The sequence below is a fragment of the Esox lucius genome, chromosome 13 (genome assembly GCF_011004845.1).
Source record: "Esox lucius isolate fEsoLuc1 chromosome 13, fEsoLuc1.pri, whole genome shotgun sequence".
Lineage (NCBI taxonomy): Eukaryota > Metazoa > Chordata > Actinopteri > Esociformes > Esocidae > Esox > Esox lucius.
This window is the reverse complement of record NC_047581.1, coordinates 7229313-7250169: the sequence shown is the minus strand read 5'-3', so window position 1 is coordinate 7250169 and position 20857 is coordinate 7229313. Positions and strand designations below refer to the sequence as shown.

The 20857-nt window shown below is 42.9% G+C and overlaps 1 protein-coding gene across 40 annotated transcripts in view; it reads right to left on the bottom strand.

The window, feature by feature from the left end:
- Nucleotides 1-580: 580 nt before the first annotated feature.
- Nucleotides 581-20857, bottom strand: part of camk2b1 (calcium/calmodulin-dependent protein kinase (CaM kinase) II beta 1) — an 80365-nt gene continuing 60088 nt past the window's right edge. For 15 of the 40 annotated variants that reach the window (XM_029124729.2, XM_029124734.2, XM_029124731.2 and 12 more), the window contains 9 exons: nt 19723-19767; nt 15381-15426; nt 13911-13988; nt 11794-11946; nt 10464-10634; nt 9831-9906; nt 9440-9534; nt 8378-8611; nt 581-4542 (listed from right to left, as the gene is read on the bottom strand). In XM_029124729.2, coding sequence (XP_028980562.1) covers nt 8379-8611; nt 9440-9534; nt 9831-9906; nt 10464-10634; nt 11794-11946; nt 13911-13988; nt 15381-15426; nt 19723-19767 — 897 coding nt within the window. In that variant the 3' untranslated portion in view covers nt 581-4542; nt 8378. The remainder of the gene's footprint in view (nt 4543-8377; nt 8612-9439; nt 9535-9830; nt 9907-10463; nt 10635-11793; nt 11947-13910; nt 13989-15380; nt 15427-19722; nt 19768-20857) is intronic. The other 25 variants (XM_029124748.2, XM_029124750.2, XM_029124752.2 and 22 more) reach the window with 6 other exon arrangements.

Sequence of the window (20857 nt, the reverse complement as noted above, 5' to 3'; positions counted from 1 at the left end):
TCTTTAACTAGTAACTCATTCATACATGTATAGGACCAAGAATACATCAGTTCAAAATGTCCATAACAACTACTACTGTTTTTGCCATCCAAATGGTCCTATTGCAAGAGGATAGTGATGACCACAACAGTGGTTTTTATACCTTTCCTTGTTAAATTGGATTTTGCTCAGATAATCACCTAATCAGTACCTCATTAAGTAAATTGGGGTGTGCCTGTGTTGGAATTTAACAGACACTGGAATGGAATGTACAGATGATGATTTAAGAAAAATTAAGAGTGGTCTCTTAATTTTTTCCAGAGCTGTATGCAGTTTAGTTTTGACTTGACAAAGAAAATGTTGTCCATTCTATCAGTCTTTATTTGAAGAATATTAAGTTACACTTAAACACTGTCATTCCTACTTCCAAAAACGTTTTTTAACTGTTCCCTTTATTTTACCTTTATTTTCAGTTGATTTTTCATTTATACAAAATATTATTTGTTCATCTCGGTTTAATAAATAGTGTGAATCTGAATACGGCATTTCTCCATAAATCAAAAGGTGACATTGAAGAAAGATTGGAGAAAATAGGAGACAATTAAATTTTTTATTTCTGTCATTTTATTGGTAACATCTTAATACATTTCTTTAAGTTAGAGAAAGACATGTAGCACATTAGAGAACAGAGCAATTATCAGAAGAATCAGTGAAATATTGGATAAATATATTCTACAGAAGAAACCCAAACTAACAAAAAGAGACAGATTCTCTTATATAAAGACCCAACTGTAAATAAATGATAGAATAAGGTTTTTAAACAGAGAGACTAGGAAAATAGTTAAATAAATACTAGAGATACTAGTTCAGTGTTGTCAGTGCAGGTGGTCCAGTCAAGTTGGATGCACTTTGTATTTATGTTATTTAAAATGTTTCCCGCAAAAAGAATAGTTATTTCCTCCAAATGATATTGGAACTGATAACTAATGGGTGGCTTCTTAGAGAGTTACTTCAGCAGCCACGGTGCTGTACAATCTTGGATAGACCCACCCCTCATCATCTTGTAGTACTTTATAAAACGTGAGAGTGACCCCTAGTGGAACATTGATAGAACTGCAAGCATTTACATCCTGTTGAGGACAAATTTAAGCAGTTTCCCTGTATGTGGCAAATTCTAACTTCTACTTAAGACACATTTTCATTTAGTCTCTCATTTACAGTAATGCATGACCAAGAGATTGTCTGACTTCAATGGAATTTTGGATGTTCCCTCTCAGTAACACACAAGTTGAATTGAGCAGGAGTTCCTGGATGTGTTTATGGCTGAGAGGTTTTCCACACTCCACTCTCTACTGCACCACAATATCAAGCCACTCTGCACTGACAACACTGAGCCCAATATAAAAGCATGCTATAGAATCATCGTTACATGTTTATCATCATCCACATTATAATCATCAATATCATAGTCAGCCTCATCATAATCATCCATCTTCGATATAGGCCAATCTATCATCTCGAGACAAAAATAGTTTTATGCACTTAAAAAGCTCCGAAAATAGATAGAGAAAGGTTTAGTATACCAGCATTCAGTAGAAAATAAAAACAAGAAAAAAATAAGTGTCCTGTTGACTGTCATGCAAAGAAATGCCAGCTAAGATGCCAGTTAATAGCGCTTTTATGTTAGTGTACACTACCCCCTTTTATATTCATTTGCTAGTAAACACACTAAAAAGAACATGAGAACAACATCTTTGTACATGCTTCTTTTTCATCTTTTTGGTGGGAGGGGTTGTGTGGCTGGGGTCATTGGTTGGGTCACTCTTAGCTTGATCACTCAATGAGCACTTTGTGCGTCACAAGTTGAACCCCTCCTCGTTCAATTGTGGAAACACTCCTTGACTCACAGTGCAACAGAAGGTAACTGAACAAGCACATGAGTTGTACAGAGGGACAACTGAATATAACACAGAAGAAAAAGCACAATAAAATGTCAATTAAAATAAATAAATAAATAAATAATCAAATAAAGATAAACCTGAGGACAAACTGCCTGACTGACCAATGAGATGCGGTCGCTAAAAAACATCTGGCCAATAGCGACGAGACACCTCCGAAGGCAGCCAATCACAGGCAGATAAAACAACTATGGCAATAGGACGGTATCATGAAAAATCTTCACACCACTTTGTTAATGAGAAACAGTCCTATGCTGATTGTTCTCCAAAAAGCCACACACCCTCACTGCTATCTATTCCTACAGTATTTCAATCAATCTGTCCATCTTTAAACCCTCGCACAACTAACAAGTAGAAGCACAAGTCAACACTCAGTTGTAACATGAGTAAGAATGATATTACAAATGTCAAAATATAATATACATAAAAAGATAATTAAACCATAAGTAAAGCAAGTCCCGGACTGAAGGCAGAGGACTTTTAGGGCCCCTGAAATAAAGCCTTCTTCTGCTAATATCTCTCTCCCAACATATTTCGGAAATCTCCCTCATGTCAAATACCAACATAGGGGCTCTCCCACACACTCGAGGCTCTCTGTCAGACCTCAGCCACTTCTCTCTGCTTTAAAATGAGCAGCACTAACTAGAGACCACAGGACAGAGAGCAGGACACAGAGAAGTGAGCAAGACACAGGGCAGATTGCAGGACACAGGGCAGAGAGCAAGACACAGGGCAAAGAGTCAGGGTGTCTGGACAGTAAACACTCATTCATACATATACACATGACCTCAATACTTAAACATGTACAGACGCCCACATCTATCCGGACAGACATAATGTAGTCTTCTAACTGCCTGCCTATTAGAACTACATAAAGCCCCCTAAAAATATTGAACAGGCATCAGTGAGGACAACCCTATGCAAGGCTCTCAATGCAGGACCTCAGTAGTAATGCAGTTTCCAGGTTTTATAAAGGTTCAGAGTGCAACGGGCACGAGTGAAGCGTAAAAGAAAGGACAGTAGCAAATTGTAATGCAATATGGCTTTATAAGTGTGTAAGGCCTCAACGCTGCTAACTTAAGGTTATACAAAGCATCACCGTACAGAAAAATGAGGCAGGAAAGGATCTGCTGCTGTTTTAAAACTGTTAGAAGACTGTGAAACAGTTAAAAGATAAGTAGTGATTCTGATATGTATGGACACTAAAGCATAATACTGCTGTGGTATCATTTATTTTCTTGTTCTATAGCGGCAGTAAGTGGAGGCCTCATTTGCAGTGCGTGCAATACAGTGCAGTGTATTGTCAAGTTGTGTGTTGATTCTACAATACCTACTCAAACCAGTAGGAGCACTAGGGAGCGCAGAGCTTTCATGAACACCAACGGCCAAAACCAAAGAGAACCTGTGGGTCCATCCTCTGAGATATAGTAATAAACACAAAAAGGCAAAAATGATACATGTGAATTAAATAAAAACCTCTGTTACTGTTCAATGTCCTTGTTTCGGGAATATACACTTATTGTGACCGGGCACGGATGGCACCAAACCAAGCCAACAACGATTGTAGCTATTCATCCTGAAATGCTAAAAATTCTAATTAGTTGATCAAACCTGCCACCTATGAACACACACACACACACACACACACAAACAAACTTGCACGCACAAAAACATACACACTATTTAAAATGTACACACTTGCTTCCCCACACCACATCAAACACACCCCTCCAAAAATGTTTTTTTCCCCTAAACTTAGCTTTGGCCTAGTATAATAGAATAGAATACATAGAAGAAGCTTATACAAAAACTGCCAATACCATTTTGTTACTTATAGCCACAATAAAAAAACAGCCACTGTAAATATTGAAAAACATCATGCTTCCTTAAAAAGATTGAGAAAAAAAAAAAAAACTATTTCCTTTAACTCTAGAAACCACTGGCATCAATAATTTTAATTATACAAATTACATATACAATTTAAAATGTGTAATTGTAATAATAATAAGGTTAATAATGATAATAATAGATTTTACTTAAAACTTTACATACTGTATTTTCTGTGCAGTGTTACACAACACAAGTGGAGATTCACAAGAGGAAGAAGAGGAGACATCATGTGACAAAAGAGGAAGAGTGAAATGCATACTGAGGCCAAGAAAACACTACAACACCCCTCTCAACACACCCCTCTCAACACACCCCTCGAAGCACTCTCTAACCACGGTCCAATATTCTTTATAGTTGTGGCAACAGTAGGGCTGGAGAAGTTGGGGTTTGTGGAAGGGGGGCGTGAGTTGTCCGTGGTTCAGGATTGAGGGGGAAAGGAAGCTGTTGTCAGGTTGTTGTTGTTGGCAAGACTATAGATTGTTGTTGGATGCTGGGTTGATGAGATGGATGTCAGTGGGTGCAGTGACGGGTGGCGACAGATAGAGCGTGGTAGTCGTAAAGAAGAGGTGCATGCTGAGAATCCAGTGAAGGAGGGGTCTTGTGCAGCAGACTCAGAGCCATCTGACACGGGACTTGTTCTCCCCCTCCCTCCATTCCTCCCCCTTTCTCTCTCCAGCAGAGCACTCCTGTTAGACGTGGCCGTTAAATTTTCCTCCTGAAACACAGAAGGAGATACAATCTGACACTTCCGTTGCATGTTAAAGCACCTTTATAAGTAGCAGAAATTAAACTGAATTGATTCCAACACTGCCAGAACAAAATTATAATTAAATTTGACCCCATGACCCCAAGTCGACCCATGGCCCAACTAGCAGCATACACTAACCAGCCACTTTATTAGTTAATCTGCTTGTTAACGGAAATAAGCAAACAACAAATCATGTGGCCGCAACGCAAAATATATATAGCATGCAGACATGTTCAAAAGGTTTGGCTGTTGTACGATCAAATCTTAGAATGGGGACAACATGTGATCTAAGGACTTGTTCACAATACTGCTGAGAAACTTGATACGGTTCCAAGAAAACTGTCTTAAAAACTCCTGGGGGTCGCTATCTCGGAAGGTGGTGTCTTGAGCTATCGATATCTGCAAGTTTACACAGTAAAATAATCTAGCGTCCTGAGCATTCTCCAATGTGTCTTGGAAAATGTAGCGTAATGTAAACAAGCCCTAATTGACTTTGGCTGTGGTATGACTATTGGTGCCAGATGTGGTGTTCCCAGCATCTCAGAAACAGCCAGAAAACTCCTAGGATTTTCATAAACTCCAAACACTGGAGTTAACAGAAAAGGGTGAAATCAATAAAACACAACACCCCTTGTTGATGACAAGTCAAAGGACTAATTCAAGCCGAGAGAAAGGCCATGAATACTCAACAATTGTGTGCAGAAGGGCATCTCTAAATGCACGACGCACTGAAACTTAAACGCGATACCAGATACAGCGGGGAAAGTATTTGATACAATGCCAATTTTTCTCCCTCGGTCTGGGGCTCTATGCAAGATCTCACCTTGTGAGGCATCAATGATCATGAGAAAGGTGAGGGATCAGCCCAGAACTACATGGCAGGACCTGGTCAATGACCTGAAGAGAGCTGGGACCACAGTCTCAAAGAAAACCATTAGTAAGACACTACGCCATCATGGATTAAAATCCTTCAGCGCATGCAAGGTCCCCCTGCTCAAGCCAGTGCATGTCCGGGCCCGTTTGAAGTTTGCCAATGACCATCTGGATGATCCAGAGAAGGAATGGGAGAAGGTCATGTGGTCTGATGAGACAAAAATAGAGCTTTTTGGTCTAAACTCCACTCGCCGTGTTTGGAGGAAGAAGAAGGATGAGTACAACCCCAAGAACACCATCCCAACCGTGAAGCATGGAGGTGGAAACATCATTCTTTGGGGATGCTTTTCTGCAAAGGGCACAGGACGACTGCACCATATTGAGGGGAGGATGGATGGGGCCATGTATCGCAAGATCTTCCCTCAGTAAGAGCATTGAAGATGAGTCGTGGCTGGGTCTTCCAGCATGACAACGACCCGAAACACACAGCTAGGGCAACTAAGGAGTGGCTCCGTAAGAAGCATCTCAAGGTCCTGGAGTGGCCTAGCCAGTCTCCAGACCTGAACCCAATAGAAAATCTTTGGAGGGAGCTGAAAGTCCATATTGCCCAGCGACAGCCCTGAAACCTGAAGGATCTGGAGAAGGTCTGTATGGAGGAGTGGGCCAAAATCCCTGCTGCAGTGTGTGCAAACCTGGTCAAGAACTACAGGAAACCTATGATCTCTGTAATTGCAAACAAAGGTTTCTGTATCAAATATTATGTTCTGCAATAAAATGCAAATTAATTACTTAAAAATCATACAATGTGGCAAGCAGGGGCCGGAGGGTGTCAGGTTTGGGGACCACATGATTCTGTCTCTGCTCTTTGCGGATGATGTTGTCGCGTTGGCCCCTTCAAACCAGGACCTTCAGCATGCACTGGGACGGCTTGCAGCCAAGTGTGAAGTGGTTGGGATGAAAATCAGTACCTCCAAATCCGAGGCCATGGTCCTCAGTCGGAAAAGGGTGGCTTGCCCACTTCAGGTTGGTGGAGAGTTCTTGCCTCAAGTGCTGATTTTAAGTATCTAGGGGTCTTGTTCACGAGTGAGGGAAGGATGGAACGGGAGATCGACAGACTGATTGGTGCAGCTTCTGCAGTTATGCGGTTGATGTATCGGTCTGTTGTGGTGAAGAAAGAGCTGAGCCGCAAGGCGAAGCTCTCGATTTACCGGTCAATCTACGTTCCTACTCTCACCTATGGTCATGAGCTTTGGGTCATGACCGAAAGGACAAGATCCTGGATACAGGCGGCCGAAATGAGCTTTCTCCGCAAGGTGGCTGGGCGATCCCTTAGAGATATGGTGAGAAGCTCGGTCACCCGGGAGGAGCTCAGAGTAGAGCCGCTGCTCCTCCACATCGAGAGGGGTCAGCTGAGGTGGCTTGGGCATCTGTTCCGGATGCCTCCTGAACGCCTTCCTGGGAAGGTGTTCTGGGCCCGTCCCACCGGGAGGAGACCCCGGGGAAGACCTAGGACATGCTGGAGGAACTATGTCTCCCGGCTGGCCTGGGAACGCCTCGGTGTCCCCCCGGAAGAGCTGGAGGAAGTGTCTAGGGAGAGGGAAGTCTGGGCATCTCTGCTTAGACTGTGGCCCCCGCGACCCGGCCCCGGATAAGCGGAAGAAAATGGATGGACAATGTGGTTTTCTGGATTTTTGTTTTAGATTCCGTCACTCACAGTTGAAGAGTACCTATGATAAAAGTTACAGACTTCTACATGCTTTCTAAAAATCTACCTGCAAAATCGGCAGTGTATCAAATACTTGTTCTGCTCACTGTCGGTGTACCTAACTGCAGTGAGTCTGATTTGGTCCTGATAGCTTGTGCAACTGGGCAAGGACAGTGGACAGGACATTTAAAGCATTTCTGGATTATTTTATTTACCTTGGGTTTTAGTTTGGTTTTGAATATTAACTTTCTTTTAGTTGCCAAAATGCAAGAGTTATTTTCCCTTGACAAATACGCGCCAGTATCCACTGTGCTGATATGCAGGATATACGATACACTATTTAACAAAACTCTCCAGCTGTTACAATATGGCTTCTTACTATAAAAGTCACTGGTACTTGTAGCCAGGTTAGCCACTGACAATGGTTTAGAGCTTCAGCCAGAAGGAGCCTACAAAAGGCTTGCATTATAGACCAGGGATTGGCAAGTAGGCTTGGCCTCAGGCCAAATGTTATCTTTAGCCAATATCTGAGCTAATTAGTAGCCGACACTACAAATTGTTGAAACACATATTGGTACATAATAACGTCAATGAAACTAAGTTAATCATTTCAATGTGAATACACTCACAAAATCACCAATGTAGGCCTATAATCATGTATTTAATGGAATATGTTGTGGGGATATAGGCCCATTTCTCTGTGTGTTCATGTCCAAATAACCCAAAACCATTAGCTTGTTCTTTGGACATTAGATGTGGCAATTCTGGGTAAGAAATATGTGAAGGTGCCTCACACTTTCATAAATGTTACAGGCCTAGCTCCTGTCCAGTATCTGGAGCTCAGGTTATAACATTGAGCAAATTGTCTGTATATATTTTATACCCACAGAAGATGGCCTTGATCTGACTGAACGTTTCTGCACTGAGTCGGCCTATGGCACATGTTACAGACTGTTTGGAGGCTTATGGCTGGGATGAGAGAGGGTCGTTAGGCAAAGTGCAAGTTGCACAATACCCAGGGTTACTGCTGAGTATATCCAGGCAGGTTACACTTATGCAGAGGAGTACATATATTTATTACTGGATGTCCTTGTGAATCCAATCCACAATCTTGGCTTTCTCCAAAGTATTTTTGTTTTTCCATGCATTGACATTCATTGGAATTCATATACATAACTGTGAATTAACGTTGTACACAAGACATTAAGATTTATTTGCACATACCTCACTGGAGAGGGGCGGCGGGGGCTCCCGAGCAATGGAAATGGACGTTCTGCCACTTGGAGTCCCGGCGGTGCCATACCCTAGTCTCCTCTGATTGGCTCGAACGTGGATGGCCCTGGCCATCGACGAACTGGGTGAGGCGGATGTAGGCTATGCAGGCGGCATCCTCGCCAATCAGGTGGACGTGGGGGTTGAGGATTGTGGTGTGGATTGGTTTACTGTTTTTAGACAACACTGGAGGGGACAGGGGGATGAGGGCAAAGGTGAGGAAGATGACACATTCAAGGGAACCAGTGGAGAACCGTCAGGGCCCTCTACACCCTCAGACAGTGTAGATACAAATCAGTATATATTTCTATATATTATTATTTTTATTGATTTAATATTTTTTTGCTTTAATTGTAACGATCTTCCTATAGAACTTTCTTCTTGACTGTCATCAAAGGATTGCTTCTCCTACATAGGTCTGCAAAAGAAAGGTCTTAAGTCATGCTCTGTATACACAGGCATCCATGTTTTCCATTCATATGTATGGAAAAACTACTGCTACTGAGGACCCAGCTCCAATAGTCATGGTTCACCACTGAGGGCCCAGCTCCAATAGTCATGGTTCACCACTGAGGGCCCAGCTCCAATAGTCACGGTTCACAACAGAGGGCCCAGCTCCAATAGTCATGGTTCACCACTGAGGGCCCAGCTCCAATAGTCATGGTTCACCACTGAGGGCCCAGCTCCAATAGTCATGGTTCATCACTGAGGGTCCAGCTCAGATAGTCATGGTTCACCACTGAGGGTCCAGCTCAGATAGTCATGGTTCACCACTGAGGGCCCAGCTCCAATAGTCATGGTTCACAACTGAGGGCCCATCTCCAATAGTCATGGTTCACCACTGAGGGCCCAGCTCCAATAGTCATGGTTCACAGCTGTACATTAATTATTTAAGCCAATGCATTGAAACAGTCCTCATCAGTGCATTGCTTCCTGGTGATCCATTGGCCTATATGATGTAATAGGTGCAGGTGTTTCCCCTAATATAATATCAAGCACATCAAAAGATCTTACGGTTCTCAAAGTAGAATCTCTGGAAATCCATTCCTTCCACCAGGTTGCCCAGGGCCTCAGGCTCAAAGGAGGTAAGTCCAGGATCACAGATCTTCCTGGGAAGAGGAAAACCACTTAAATATTACACACACACACAGAGGTGTAAAAGTAATCTGTGTTTGGCTGTGTTCATAATTCAGACCTAAATTACCCAGTAAAAGGGAGTTCGGATCTAACCAGTGTTAGCGATGAACTCCCTTCACCTGGTCATTTAAGCTTTTTACACCTCTGAACGCACACATGAAAATAATGTTGATACACTAAAAATTTCAAATATACAAAATCTACTTCTTATGTGTAGCTACCCACACCCAAGTCTATTCCTCCCTCACAAACACACGGACGGACTCACGCGTATGCCTCAAAGTCACCATTGTTGACAGCCTCGATCAGCTGTTCAGTGATCTTGATTATCTCTTGTTTACGTGCTGTGACAGAAACAAAGCCAGAATAAGATACACACAACCAATCTTGATCAAGCTCACACAGTAATCAGCAACAAATCCGGTATTAACAGACAGCAAAATCTAAACGACGCGCAAACGCAACCAGTTGAGAATTCTAGAGGATGAAAACACAACTCTCTCATTCCATTTGGCGTGTCATTCCACTGTTCATGTTAGTGTCCGGATGTGATACCAATGATTAAATCCAACAAGCAAGAAAACAGCACACAGATGTGTTCACTGGGTATTCTCTAGGCAGGTGTGAAAAACATGGGCATAAAGTAAAAATATATACCGTGCCATCACCAAAAACAAATACTTTCTGTGTTGCCTTTTAACCGAGTTAGACGAACGGCCTGCTTAATTTGACAGACAACTGCAACACTTTAGGGGTTCTGAGTGCTTGTTCCACACAGGTCAAGTCCCCAGTGCCCAGTGAGTGGCATCCCAGCATACATTGTGCGGGTACAAACCCACGCTGCCTTCGAACCGGCTCGCACTGCCAGCTGTCAGGCGTCATGCCACTGTCTGGGACTCACTCTGAGAGGTGAGGGAGAGGCTGGAGGGGGAAGCAGGGGGCAGGGGGGAGGTGGGGTTGCATGTAGGGGCCGTGGGCATGAAGGCCTGTACCACCTCAGCCTCGAGGGGCGCAGGCGTGGCGGCGGCTGGCGGCCGGCGAACATTGCCCACTAGGTCCGACAGCCGGGACACTGGTCGCCGGGATGGAGGGATGCAGAGAGGAGAAGAGGGAGTGAGAGAAAGACAGAGCGTGCGAGAAAGAGGGAGGTGTAGTGGTAAAACAGATCCAAAAAGGAAATGAATATATAAGTGCAATTACAAACAATATAAATGAATAAATGTATATACAAGAAAACAATGCAGACAAAGTTGCATCTGACACTGAGCGTGATCTGACTTGTGTGAAAACGTTCAGGGAACTGGCCTGGTGTTAATGCTCTCGTCCTGGACCGCACATGACCCTGGGGGCCACAATTTCACCTCCTGTAACGCAGCTTACTATCTTGGATGAATCCTTCATCTGTCTCCTACATCTATATTTCTAACCCTTATCTGTCAATTCAATTTGAAATAACCACTCCATGAGATGGATGTCCCTTCTGCCCATTAAGAGTGCTTTTTTGAGGCATATGGCAGTGATCAGGGCTTTGGCAAGAAGGTTCAGGGTACAAACCTAAATCCCCGGATGTTTCATTACAAGAGGCAGTTGGAGCATCTGATTGATGGCTAGATAAAACCCCTGAGCCAGCAATGTAAAAGATTGGTTGTTCTTACACTGTGCAGGACAGTTAAGCCTAATTGTTAAACCAGTGAGCACATTCCTGTAAAATGTACTATCAAGCCAGTCTGGAGCTGGGGTTCTCAGACCTCTCCTTGGTACTGGCAGCCATTTCATGTTTGTAAAACCTGCCAGAGCTAGCACAACCGATTAAACGTGTCAACTAATTATCAGATTATGTTAAAAGGGCTACAGCTAAAATGTGAAAATGACTGCCGGACCCAGAGGACAGGTCTGAGAAGCTCTTGCCTATAGCAAGGAGGTGTTCTTTGAAAGGAGAGAATTGTTTTGCTGCCCTGGTTTATACGCTCCTGCATTTTATTTGAATGCCCCACAAATCCCGAGTCACATACTTTTGTTGTTATTGTTGTAAACAAATTCCTTTATAAAATGGATGTATAGCACAGAGGAAAATATAATGTTGGACATGTTTAGACACATTCAAAGTGCACTGTTGGCGCTCCACTGATGGTGACGAAAAAGTCCACTTGTGATTGTATCATGAGGAGGGTGTAATTGCACGGGGGGGGGGGGGCAGCCCTTCTCCTCCAAGTACTCTGTAGTGTACTTACACTGCATGGGTGTGTGGGTCATGGGTGGAGTGGAGGCGGAGGGGGGAGAGGGGGCGGCAGGAGGGGGTGGAGGTGTGTTGGCTCCCCCTTCCCCGTCAGACATAGGCCCTGACGCCTTGCGTACAACACCAAACAGGTCTGACAGCTTAGAGGCTGGGAGTAGGCATGGACGAAGTGAAAAAAGAGGGATACAATTGACATTAATGGAAAAAGAAGATGTTCACAGGAGACGGCATGCCGAAAGTCGGAGAGGAAGCGGAAACAGAGACCCAGCATGCGTCCATTGGGACTGTGGTGCTGCAGTGCTCCTTAACTGCCTTTGTCCACACGAGGGAGACAGTGAGCCACTACACACAGAGCCGCCTCACACAGTGTGGGCGGGAGAGGGCCGGCTCTGAATCAGAGGACAGGAGAGGTAGGTGGAGGGATGGAGACAGTGGGAGAGAGAGCATTAGGGGGATGACATGCATAAGAGCAGTGTTTCTGTGTGTGTGTGTGTGTCTCTCTATCGCTCTACATGATAACATAGGCAGCTTTTTCACACTATGCTTTTAGTTAAAGTTTAGACAATCCAATGGGATTAATGTGACAGTGTGGCATATATAGTCCTAATAAAGTCATAAAACAGAGCTCTTGACATGAATATTGACTATTTATGAGGACGGATGTGGTGACATTAATACCATTGAGTTAGTCAGGCCACAACATTAGGGGTTTCAGCTTTCTAAAAATAAGTTGTGATGGTGAGTGTACACTCGGGGTTAGGTTAGCCAGGTCTCAGTATCACTCGGCAGTCAATGAGACAATTCAAGCTTGTGAATGTGTTTGTACAGTATCACACAAAAGTGAGTACACCCCTCACATTTTTGTAAATATTTGATTATATCTCTTCATGTGACAGCACTGAAGAAATGACAATTTGCTACAATGTAAAGTAATGTGTGTACAGCTTCTATAACAGTGTAAATTTGCTGTCTCTTCAAAATAGCACAACACACAGCCATTAATGTCTTAACCACTGGCAACAAAATTGAGTATGTCCGAATTGGGCCCAAAGTGTCAATATTTTGTGTGGCCACCATTATTTTCCAGCACTGCCTAAACCCTCTTGGGTTCACCAGAGATTTTACAGGTTGCCACTGGAGTCCTCTTCCACTCCTCCATGACGACATCACAGAGCTGGTGGATGTTCGAGACCTTGCGCCCCTTCACCTTCCGTTTGCCCCACAGATGCTCAGAGAGATGCTTGGCCAGTCCATCACCTTTACCCTTAGCTTCTTTAGCAAGGCAGTGGTCATCTTGGAGGTGTTTTTGGGGTCGTTATCTTGTTGGAATACTGCCCTGTGGCCCAGTCTCCGAAGGGAGGGGATCATGCTCTGCTTCAGTATGTCACAGTACATGTTGGCATTCATGGTTCCCTCAATGAACTGTAGCTCCCCAGTGCCAGCAGCACTCATGCAGCCCCAGACCATGACACTCCCACCACCATGTTTGACTGTAGGCAATACACATTTGTCTTTGTACTCCTTACCTGGTTGCCGCCACACACATTTGACAACATCTGAACCAAATAATAATCTTGGTCTCATCAGACCACAGGACATGTTTCCAGTAATCCATGTCCTTAGTCTGCTTGTCTTCAGCAAACTGCGGGCTTTCTTGTGCATCATCTTTAGAAGAGGGACGACAGCCATGCAGACCAATTTGATGCAGTGTGCAGCGTATGGTCTGAGCACTGACAGGCCAGTCACATGACACCGGGGAGGGAAAATGGATAATTGGACCCAATTTGAACCTTTTCACTTAGGGGTGTACTCACTTTTGTTGCCAGTGGTTTAGACATTAATGGCTGTGTGTTGAGTTATTTTGAGGGGACAGCAAATTTACACTGTTATACAAGCTGTACACTCCCTACTTCACATTGTAGCAAAGTGTCACTTCTTCAGTGTTGTCACATGAAAAGATATACTGAAATATTGACAAAAATGTGAGGGGTGTTCTCACTTTTGTGAGATTCTGTATGTGTAAAAGCTGGTGGTTTGTGTTTGTGTAAGAGCCTGTAAATTGTTTGTGTGTATGTGTGTGTGTGTGTCACAAATGCTGGCATGCTGACTTACAGTAGATAACGGGCGAGGGAACCTGTGTCTGGTTTTCAGACTGCGACTCTGTCTTAACTAAACGGTCTATACTCCTTCCTGATCACACGCACACAGACACACACGGTACCAATAGATCAACGGGAAGGGGGGAAAAGAATGAGAGCGTAAACAAGAGTAAAGATGCATCAAGGGGAGCGGGCCCTGGAAACAAAGCAGAAATAAAGCTGCTAATGACTTCCCCAGCTCTTTTATTCCACTTCATCTTCTGGATCTGCAGAACAGTGTAATGAATAGATGCATGAAACACATTTGCATTTTCACTTTCCCTTAATGTCTTTGTTGTGGTTGGAAGTCAATAAGGTGCTTAATTGGGTGCTTGATTTGACCAGGCTGCCACCCATCAGGATAATCATGACCACTGCAATAAGTAATATAAGTGTATCCCAAATGGACCCCTATCCCCTCCAAGGTGTGCTTTCTGTCACCTCAATTCACTGTTTTGTACTACTCTGACCAGGATCCGCTGATCTTTGTGGGGAACAGGGCGCTGTTTTGGAAGCAGACTGCGATAATGATGATTGGGCAAAGCAGTAGTCGTTAGCAGCTGCATCCGTTTGCAAGATCTATCTGCCGACAGTGCAGGCTCTCCAATGAAGAAACGTGTATTTAGTCTGACTGTTTGGGACAAAGGGGCATGGCCATCAAGTTTTTTCCTGTTCAGAGTGTAACATACCAGGAACATACCGTAGAGTACGGTATGTATACCGTACTGGGCCAGGAGGCAGTAGTTCAACAACCTACCGACCAAAAATAAACGATGACCCAATCCGGTTTACATTTCACTCCGCAATCCAGTCGACTTCACACTTGCAAGAACCGGTGAGCGCATATATACACACTATAGATCCCCACAAATACACATACACACTCAACAACGAAAGCACCCACCACCTAAAAAAGACAAACACACGCAACATTATCTGCCACTGAACTCCCATGGCCTGTTGTCTTACCTCCCACCCAGCTGATTCATTTCAGGTCAGAACTATAGTCAGGACAATGACAGCACCGGAGCCGTGTGTCTGCCGTGTTCTGTATCCCAGGTGCAACAGTGACGCGTCTCTGACTCCTGTTTCCTTCCATAGGCTAAAAATACTCACAAGGTGCCCTTGGTGTGCCCCTGGGGGGGAGGAGGGGGGGCTCCTAGCTCTAACAGGGAAACGATATAAATCATGGCGAAACAGGGGTGGCGATTGGTTGGCTGTGGGGGGAAAGGGGGCGGGGGTAGCGCTCCAGTGAGTGTGAGCTCTGTTAGATTTGGGAGTTGGGCGTCAGAGCAGAAGAAGGGGGAGAGGCTGAAACTACTTCCCAGGGAACACAGCATTAGTGACCTGCTTCCCAGGGAACTGATTGTTCTCATCTCATGGACATCTTTTATAACACCTGTGAGGAGATTTTGGGGACAAACAGGAAGTTTCAACTTCTTACCTTTCACGTCCTCGTCCTCCACTGTGGTACTGCTGTCTGATGATTCCTAGAGGGGAGAGAAAAGTATTAATCACAGAGGAACAAACAAAACAGACACGCAAGCATGCACCCGCACCCGCACACACACACACACACACACACATTCATGCTATTGGGACACAACTGTTAAAAACACCAAAATACAATCAACTAATTTTCACTCCTAGTACTGTTTTGTGAAATCAATTATCTACATGAAATGACATCTTATATCTGTCTTTGAGGGACCAAGAATGGATCCAGTTTCATTGGGACGACTATTAAAGATGAGACAGAGGTACACAACAAACAGAACTTGACTTCAACAAAACAGCAGATCACGACATGGCCAAATTAAAACATCAAGCCATGGTGAAATGACAAATATGCGACAACATGGCCTAATTAAAACGTCAAACCAAGCCGTAATTCTGCCATGTAATAGCCATAATAATTTTAGCATGGGCAGTCATTTATTAGAGATTAGGTTGCAACTTCAACACATTACATGTGACAAAAGCATTTAGCTGAAATCGTGAACTTGGTTAAACCTATCCACAGGCTTCCCAGAGAAAGCTGCATCTCTTCAGGTTCTACAGGATCTCACTTCAGGGTCTACCTCTGACTTTTAACCTTGAGAAGGATGAAACGCTACCAATCTGCAGCGGCCTTGTTCCCATGAATTATAATTTAAAGACTAACAGGGGGATTTCCATACACAGACACAGAGAAAAGAAAATATTGATTGGACAGTAAAACTCACAAGGTTGAGCTTGCTTTACGCTGGTTTAAATTGTGTGGTCCGAGCTTGTGCAATTCTATGCCTAACTGAAAATGTATATCAGCTCTTGTTCTGTTCACTGAATAATTAAATAAATCAGTGAATTTCAGATTGAGTGTGTCTCCAAAGATTAGTCATTCCAAATTTAAAGAAAAAAAGTATTCATTTCCAGTCACACCAAAACGAGCGGGTTATACATTTGTCTGCACTTTGTTCACCCTGTTTGGAGGGACTGTGCACATAGCAGAACAGGTTGTTGCTTTTAGTAGTCTACAATTGATCAGCTGGAAAAGTTACGGTTTCCATGCAATAGAGCATGTCGCTAATGTTCAGGTGTAAGCTGCTACATCTCTGCATACGTTTTCTGTGGATAGTGATGTGTTAGTGGGATTTTCTGTGGAGAGTGAGGTATTAGCGGGATTGCTAAGTAAATAAATTGAACACTGTGTCCACGTGGATGATTCAGTTAAATCCAAAGTGGTGTTGTGCTAACTTAGAAGTGCTGCGGGAAACGCTAACTCACCACGTGTTTTCCGTCATCTTTTACCTCAGCTTGACCCCCCCACCCTCATCCCATCTAACACTCAATCTCCCTGTTGCCGAACACCACAAAGCATGCTTGTGCGTGTTTGTGAGGGGGTGTAAACACGGCTTTGCCCAAGGAAACTTGAATCACAACAACAGCTACCGCTTCCATCCATACATTTAGTGGAGTCTGTCTCATCTGGTTGATTACCACTGGTAGCACTATTAGGCTACACAATGTCATTTCAGAGTAGGTGTTAATGTACTTAGCGAATACAGGTGAGTCTGTTCGCTTCAACCTGAACAGGAATAGAATCGACAGCCATTGGAGAACATTGACCTGAATGGAAATGGCTCATCTGTTTTTGCTACTTGTAACTTAGAGATGTCCAGGCAGGTCCATTAACCAACATCAAACCAATGTCACCTTACAATAACTGATTTTCATTTAATTTAATTTCAACTTCAAAAATAATGTAATTTCAATGTACCATTTATAATTAAGTAATATGAGAGAACGGGTCAGGAGTCTGAATACTTTTGCAAGGCACTGTATAATAACTGTGTGTAACTATGGCACAGGTAAACATCAATGTGACAAGCATCAATGTATTGCTCTCCCTGATGTCTTTATGTCTCCTCTGACCTAACAGAGGAAGAGTTGGATACTTTGGCCCAAACTGTACCCTAGTCCCCATTTAGAACACGTCTGACAAAACCCTATGGGCCCTGGTAAATGGCAGTGGCATTTAAGTGATTTTGGATGCAGCATAAAGCTAAAGCTCTGGTTTTTAATTAGTGTCTGGAATGAGCCTATATTCCATGGCATGGTAGGATCTGGATGCTGGCACCACATTTGGAACACTTCTACACTGGAGGATTCCACTGGAGTCTGGGAGGGATTTTGGTTGCGTGAGGGAAAGGTGTGTCTATTTCTCTGATTCTGTGTCTGTATGGAATTCTGAAACCCTGTCAAGTCCGAAAAACAATGTGAGAAACAAAATCCATGAACTCCTGATACAAATCTACTCAACTGACCAGAATGGAGAAATGTTTGTTATATATATTGCTGTTCTATTATGAGGGTTAACCTTTATTCTTCGGCGTGTCTCAGATACATGCTGTGCATCAAATGGCTCACGATTCCATAGATAGTCCACTTGTGACTAGAGCTCTCAAAAGCAGTGTACTACAATGAAACATCAAATCTGTACACCCTTACTGTAAATGCAGCTTTTACGTAAACAAGTCAGACCTTTTTTCACCTTTAATAAGATACTTTAACAAACAATATTTAAGTAAATAACAAATATATACATTATTTGAGAAATAATAATAACAAATAAAAAAACTGTCAATGCCTTGGTTGCGTAAGTGTGTACACTTCAACTAACACGTCATGGATGCTCCTTTTGCTTGGAATACAGCAGAAAATCTTCTTGGATAGATCTCTATCAACCTATTACATCTGGATTTTCGCAGAAGAGTTCAATGCTAGGGATCACTGTAGTGTTAAAAGGTGAAATTCTATAACTGCTGATTTCTGGTAGAGGGTAGCAGCCCTGTTAAATGGCCTCCATTCCTGATCAGATCCCCAGGCCCAGCAGAAGAGAAACCCCACCATAACATGAAGCTGCCGCCACCATGTTTGACAGTAGGTCTCGCTGGAAATCCTACAATATCAGCTAATCTTATTTTGGAAAAATGTTAAATGTGTTTTTCACTTTGATATTGTTGGTAAAAAGATCGAATTAAAGGTGATGGCATGACGTCATGATTTCAGCCTTTACATAAACAAAAAGTGCATGTTTGTTAACTTCTGTAATCCTTTGTACATAGCAAAAATGGTGCCAATCGGGACAGACGCATACTGCGCAAAACAGAAAGAGAGATCCCAAACAGGTCAGACAGACAGATAAATACAGCAATAGATTCAGAGATGATGGATAGACATAGATATGTGATAGATAAGATACATACGATAGATAGATACTTCATAGATACAAGCAGAAATGAAACCAGCTGACACACTAGCTACACTACAAACAACACAGAAGCTAATGATGCCAACCGTAGCCTGATCAAGCACATACGTAATAACTGCTTTGCTCTGATGTTGAATTGAACAGAATAGATGGCCGTCTCCATCAGTTTATGCAAACCTAAGGAGCAGAGGGATCTGCTAGGATCTACACAGGGGTGTTGCATGTCCTGTAAGTCTGGTGTTTTAAGAAAAGCCACATGCGGACAGCATACCCAGGGATTCTTAAAAATGTCAACAATCCTAGTCTGACAAAAATAAAAATTACAGTTTTTGGATTCAGTATTTTTTACAAATGATCAGCGCCTTCATAGATAAAACACGTTGTACACGTTGTAATAACTTGGTCTGTCAAGAGAAATAGTCAAATTTTGTTGATATCAAAAAATAATATAATGTTTAAAATGAATCTACACATTTTCCCTTGAATTTCAAAAGTAAGGGACTAAAGAATGAGACAAATTTAGTAAGAGTTAGAAGAAACTTGGCACATCAATAAATAAAACAAAGAGGTAAAAAATTAGCTCTTTGATTTCAACAGTAATGAAGAGGTAGTTACTTTACGTCGGTGAAAACTAACAAATTCTTAGTAAATCTCTCCATTGCTGTCAGCATCATCCCTTAACTGCATGGATTTCTCTTCTGCAGGTCAGGAACTCTATATCCTCCTATTATACCAAAATATGTAAGTCCAACCAATCAAACGACTAGTTTCAAATTGCCGTTAGTGTATTAAATTGTCACCACACAAACATACACTCACACACCTGCACACGTATAATGCCCACACGCTAATTAGGATGCACGTACTGTGCTTAGCCCGGTTTTGGATGAAACATGAATAACCACGCATAATTACACACACCCACACGCACAAACACAAGCACGCAGAGCCTGTAGTACATGACGGGAGGAAAGAAGATTATAGAGAGGAGGAAAAGGAGGACAGAAGAGGAGGAGAGGAGAGAAGGAGGTACCTTAGTCCCATCCACTGGATTGTGGATAACAGTGGTCTGAGGCTCCTACAGAAAGAAAGAGGGACAGGAGGAAAAAGAGAGCAATGGGGCAAAGGATGGAGAAATAGAAATATGGTGGGGGGAAAAGAGGGGAGGGTAACAGGTAGAGAGAGAGACAAGGCGAGAAAGAATTGAAATATAAAAGAGCACTGCATCTAGCTAGGATGAGGAGACTACAAAAGGCCAGAATGCTGGTTAAGCCGGGACGAGGGGGAGGGATGAAGATTCTTCTGGAGTTGAGGGGGTGGATGAGCTGAGGACTGTAATTTTCAATCAATTCAGAAAACACACACCAACACGCTCAGAGCATTGGGAAAGAAACGCTACTGAAATGGCTATAACCCATAGTCAGGCTATAAACACTTAATACATCTGTAGTTCAGTCTTTCAAACAGACAGACACACACATACGGAAGGAGGATAATCTGAAAACATAGATTTCACACAAATAACACCAAGAATGTATGCGGTAGATACACACACCATCAGCAAAGGACAACACATTCACACACACAACCAAATCCTGAAGGCACACTGAACCCAAAACCAATTTTCTTCAAATGCCCAAAATGTATTGGCACCTATGCACTTTCAACAAATAACTCAAGAAATTAGTTGAAATGATCCAAAGTGCTTGGTCTCCACAATTCTTCATTTCAGTGTTAATATTATAGAACAATCGTTTGTTATTAAGAAAGTATTATACCATTTAAATTAAAAATGAACAGAAATGTCAATGACAAAATTATCTACATCCTAGATGAAAACAATATTTGGTAGCACAGCCATCGACCAAAATAATTGCAATCAAGCGCTTCCTATACCCACGGAAGAGTTTTGAGCTTCCTATACCCACGGAAGTGTTTTAAGCTTCCTATACCCACGGAAGAGTTTTAAGCTTCCTATACCCACGGAAGAGTTTTAAGCTTCCTATACCCACGGAAGAGTTTCAAGCTTCCTATACCCACGGAAGAGTTTTAAGCTTCCTATACCCACGTAAGAGTTTTAAGCTTCCTATACCCACGGAAGAGTTTCAAGCTTCCTATACCCACGGAAGAGTTTCAAGCTTCCTATACCCACGGAAGAGTTTCAAGCT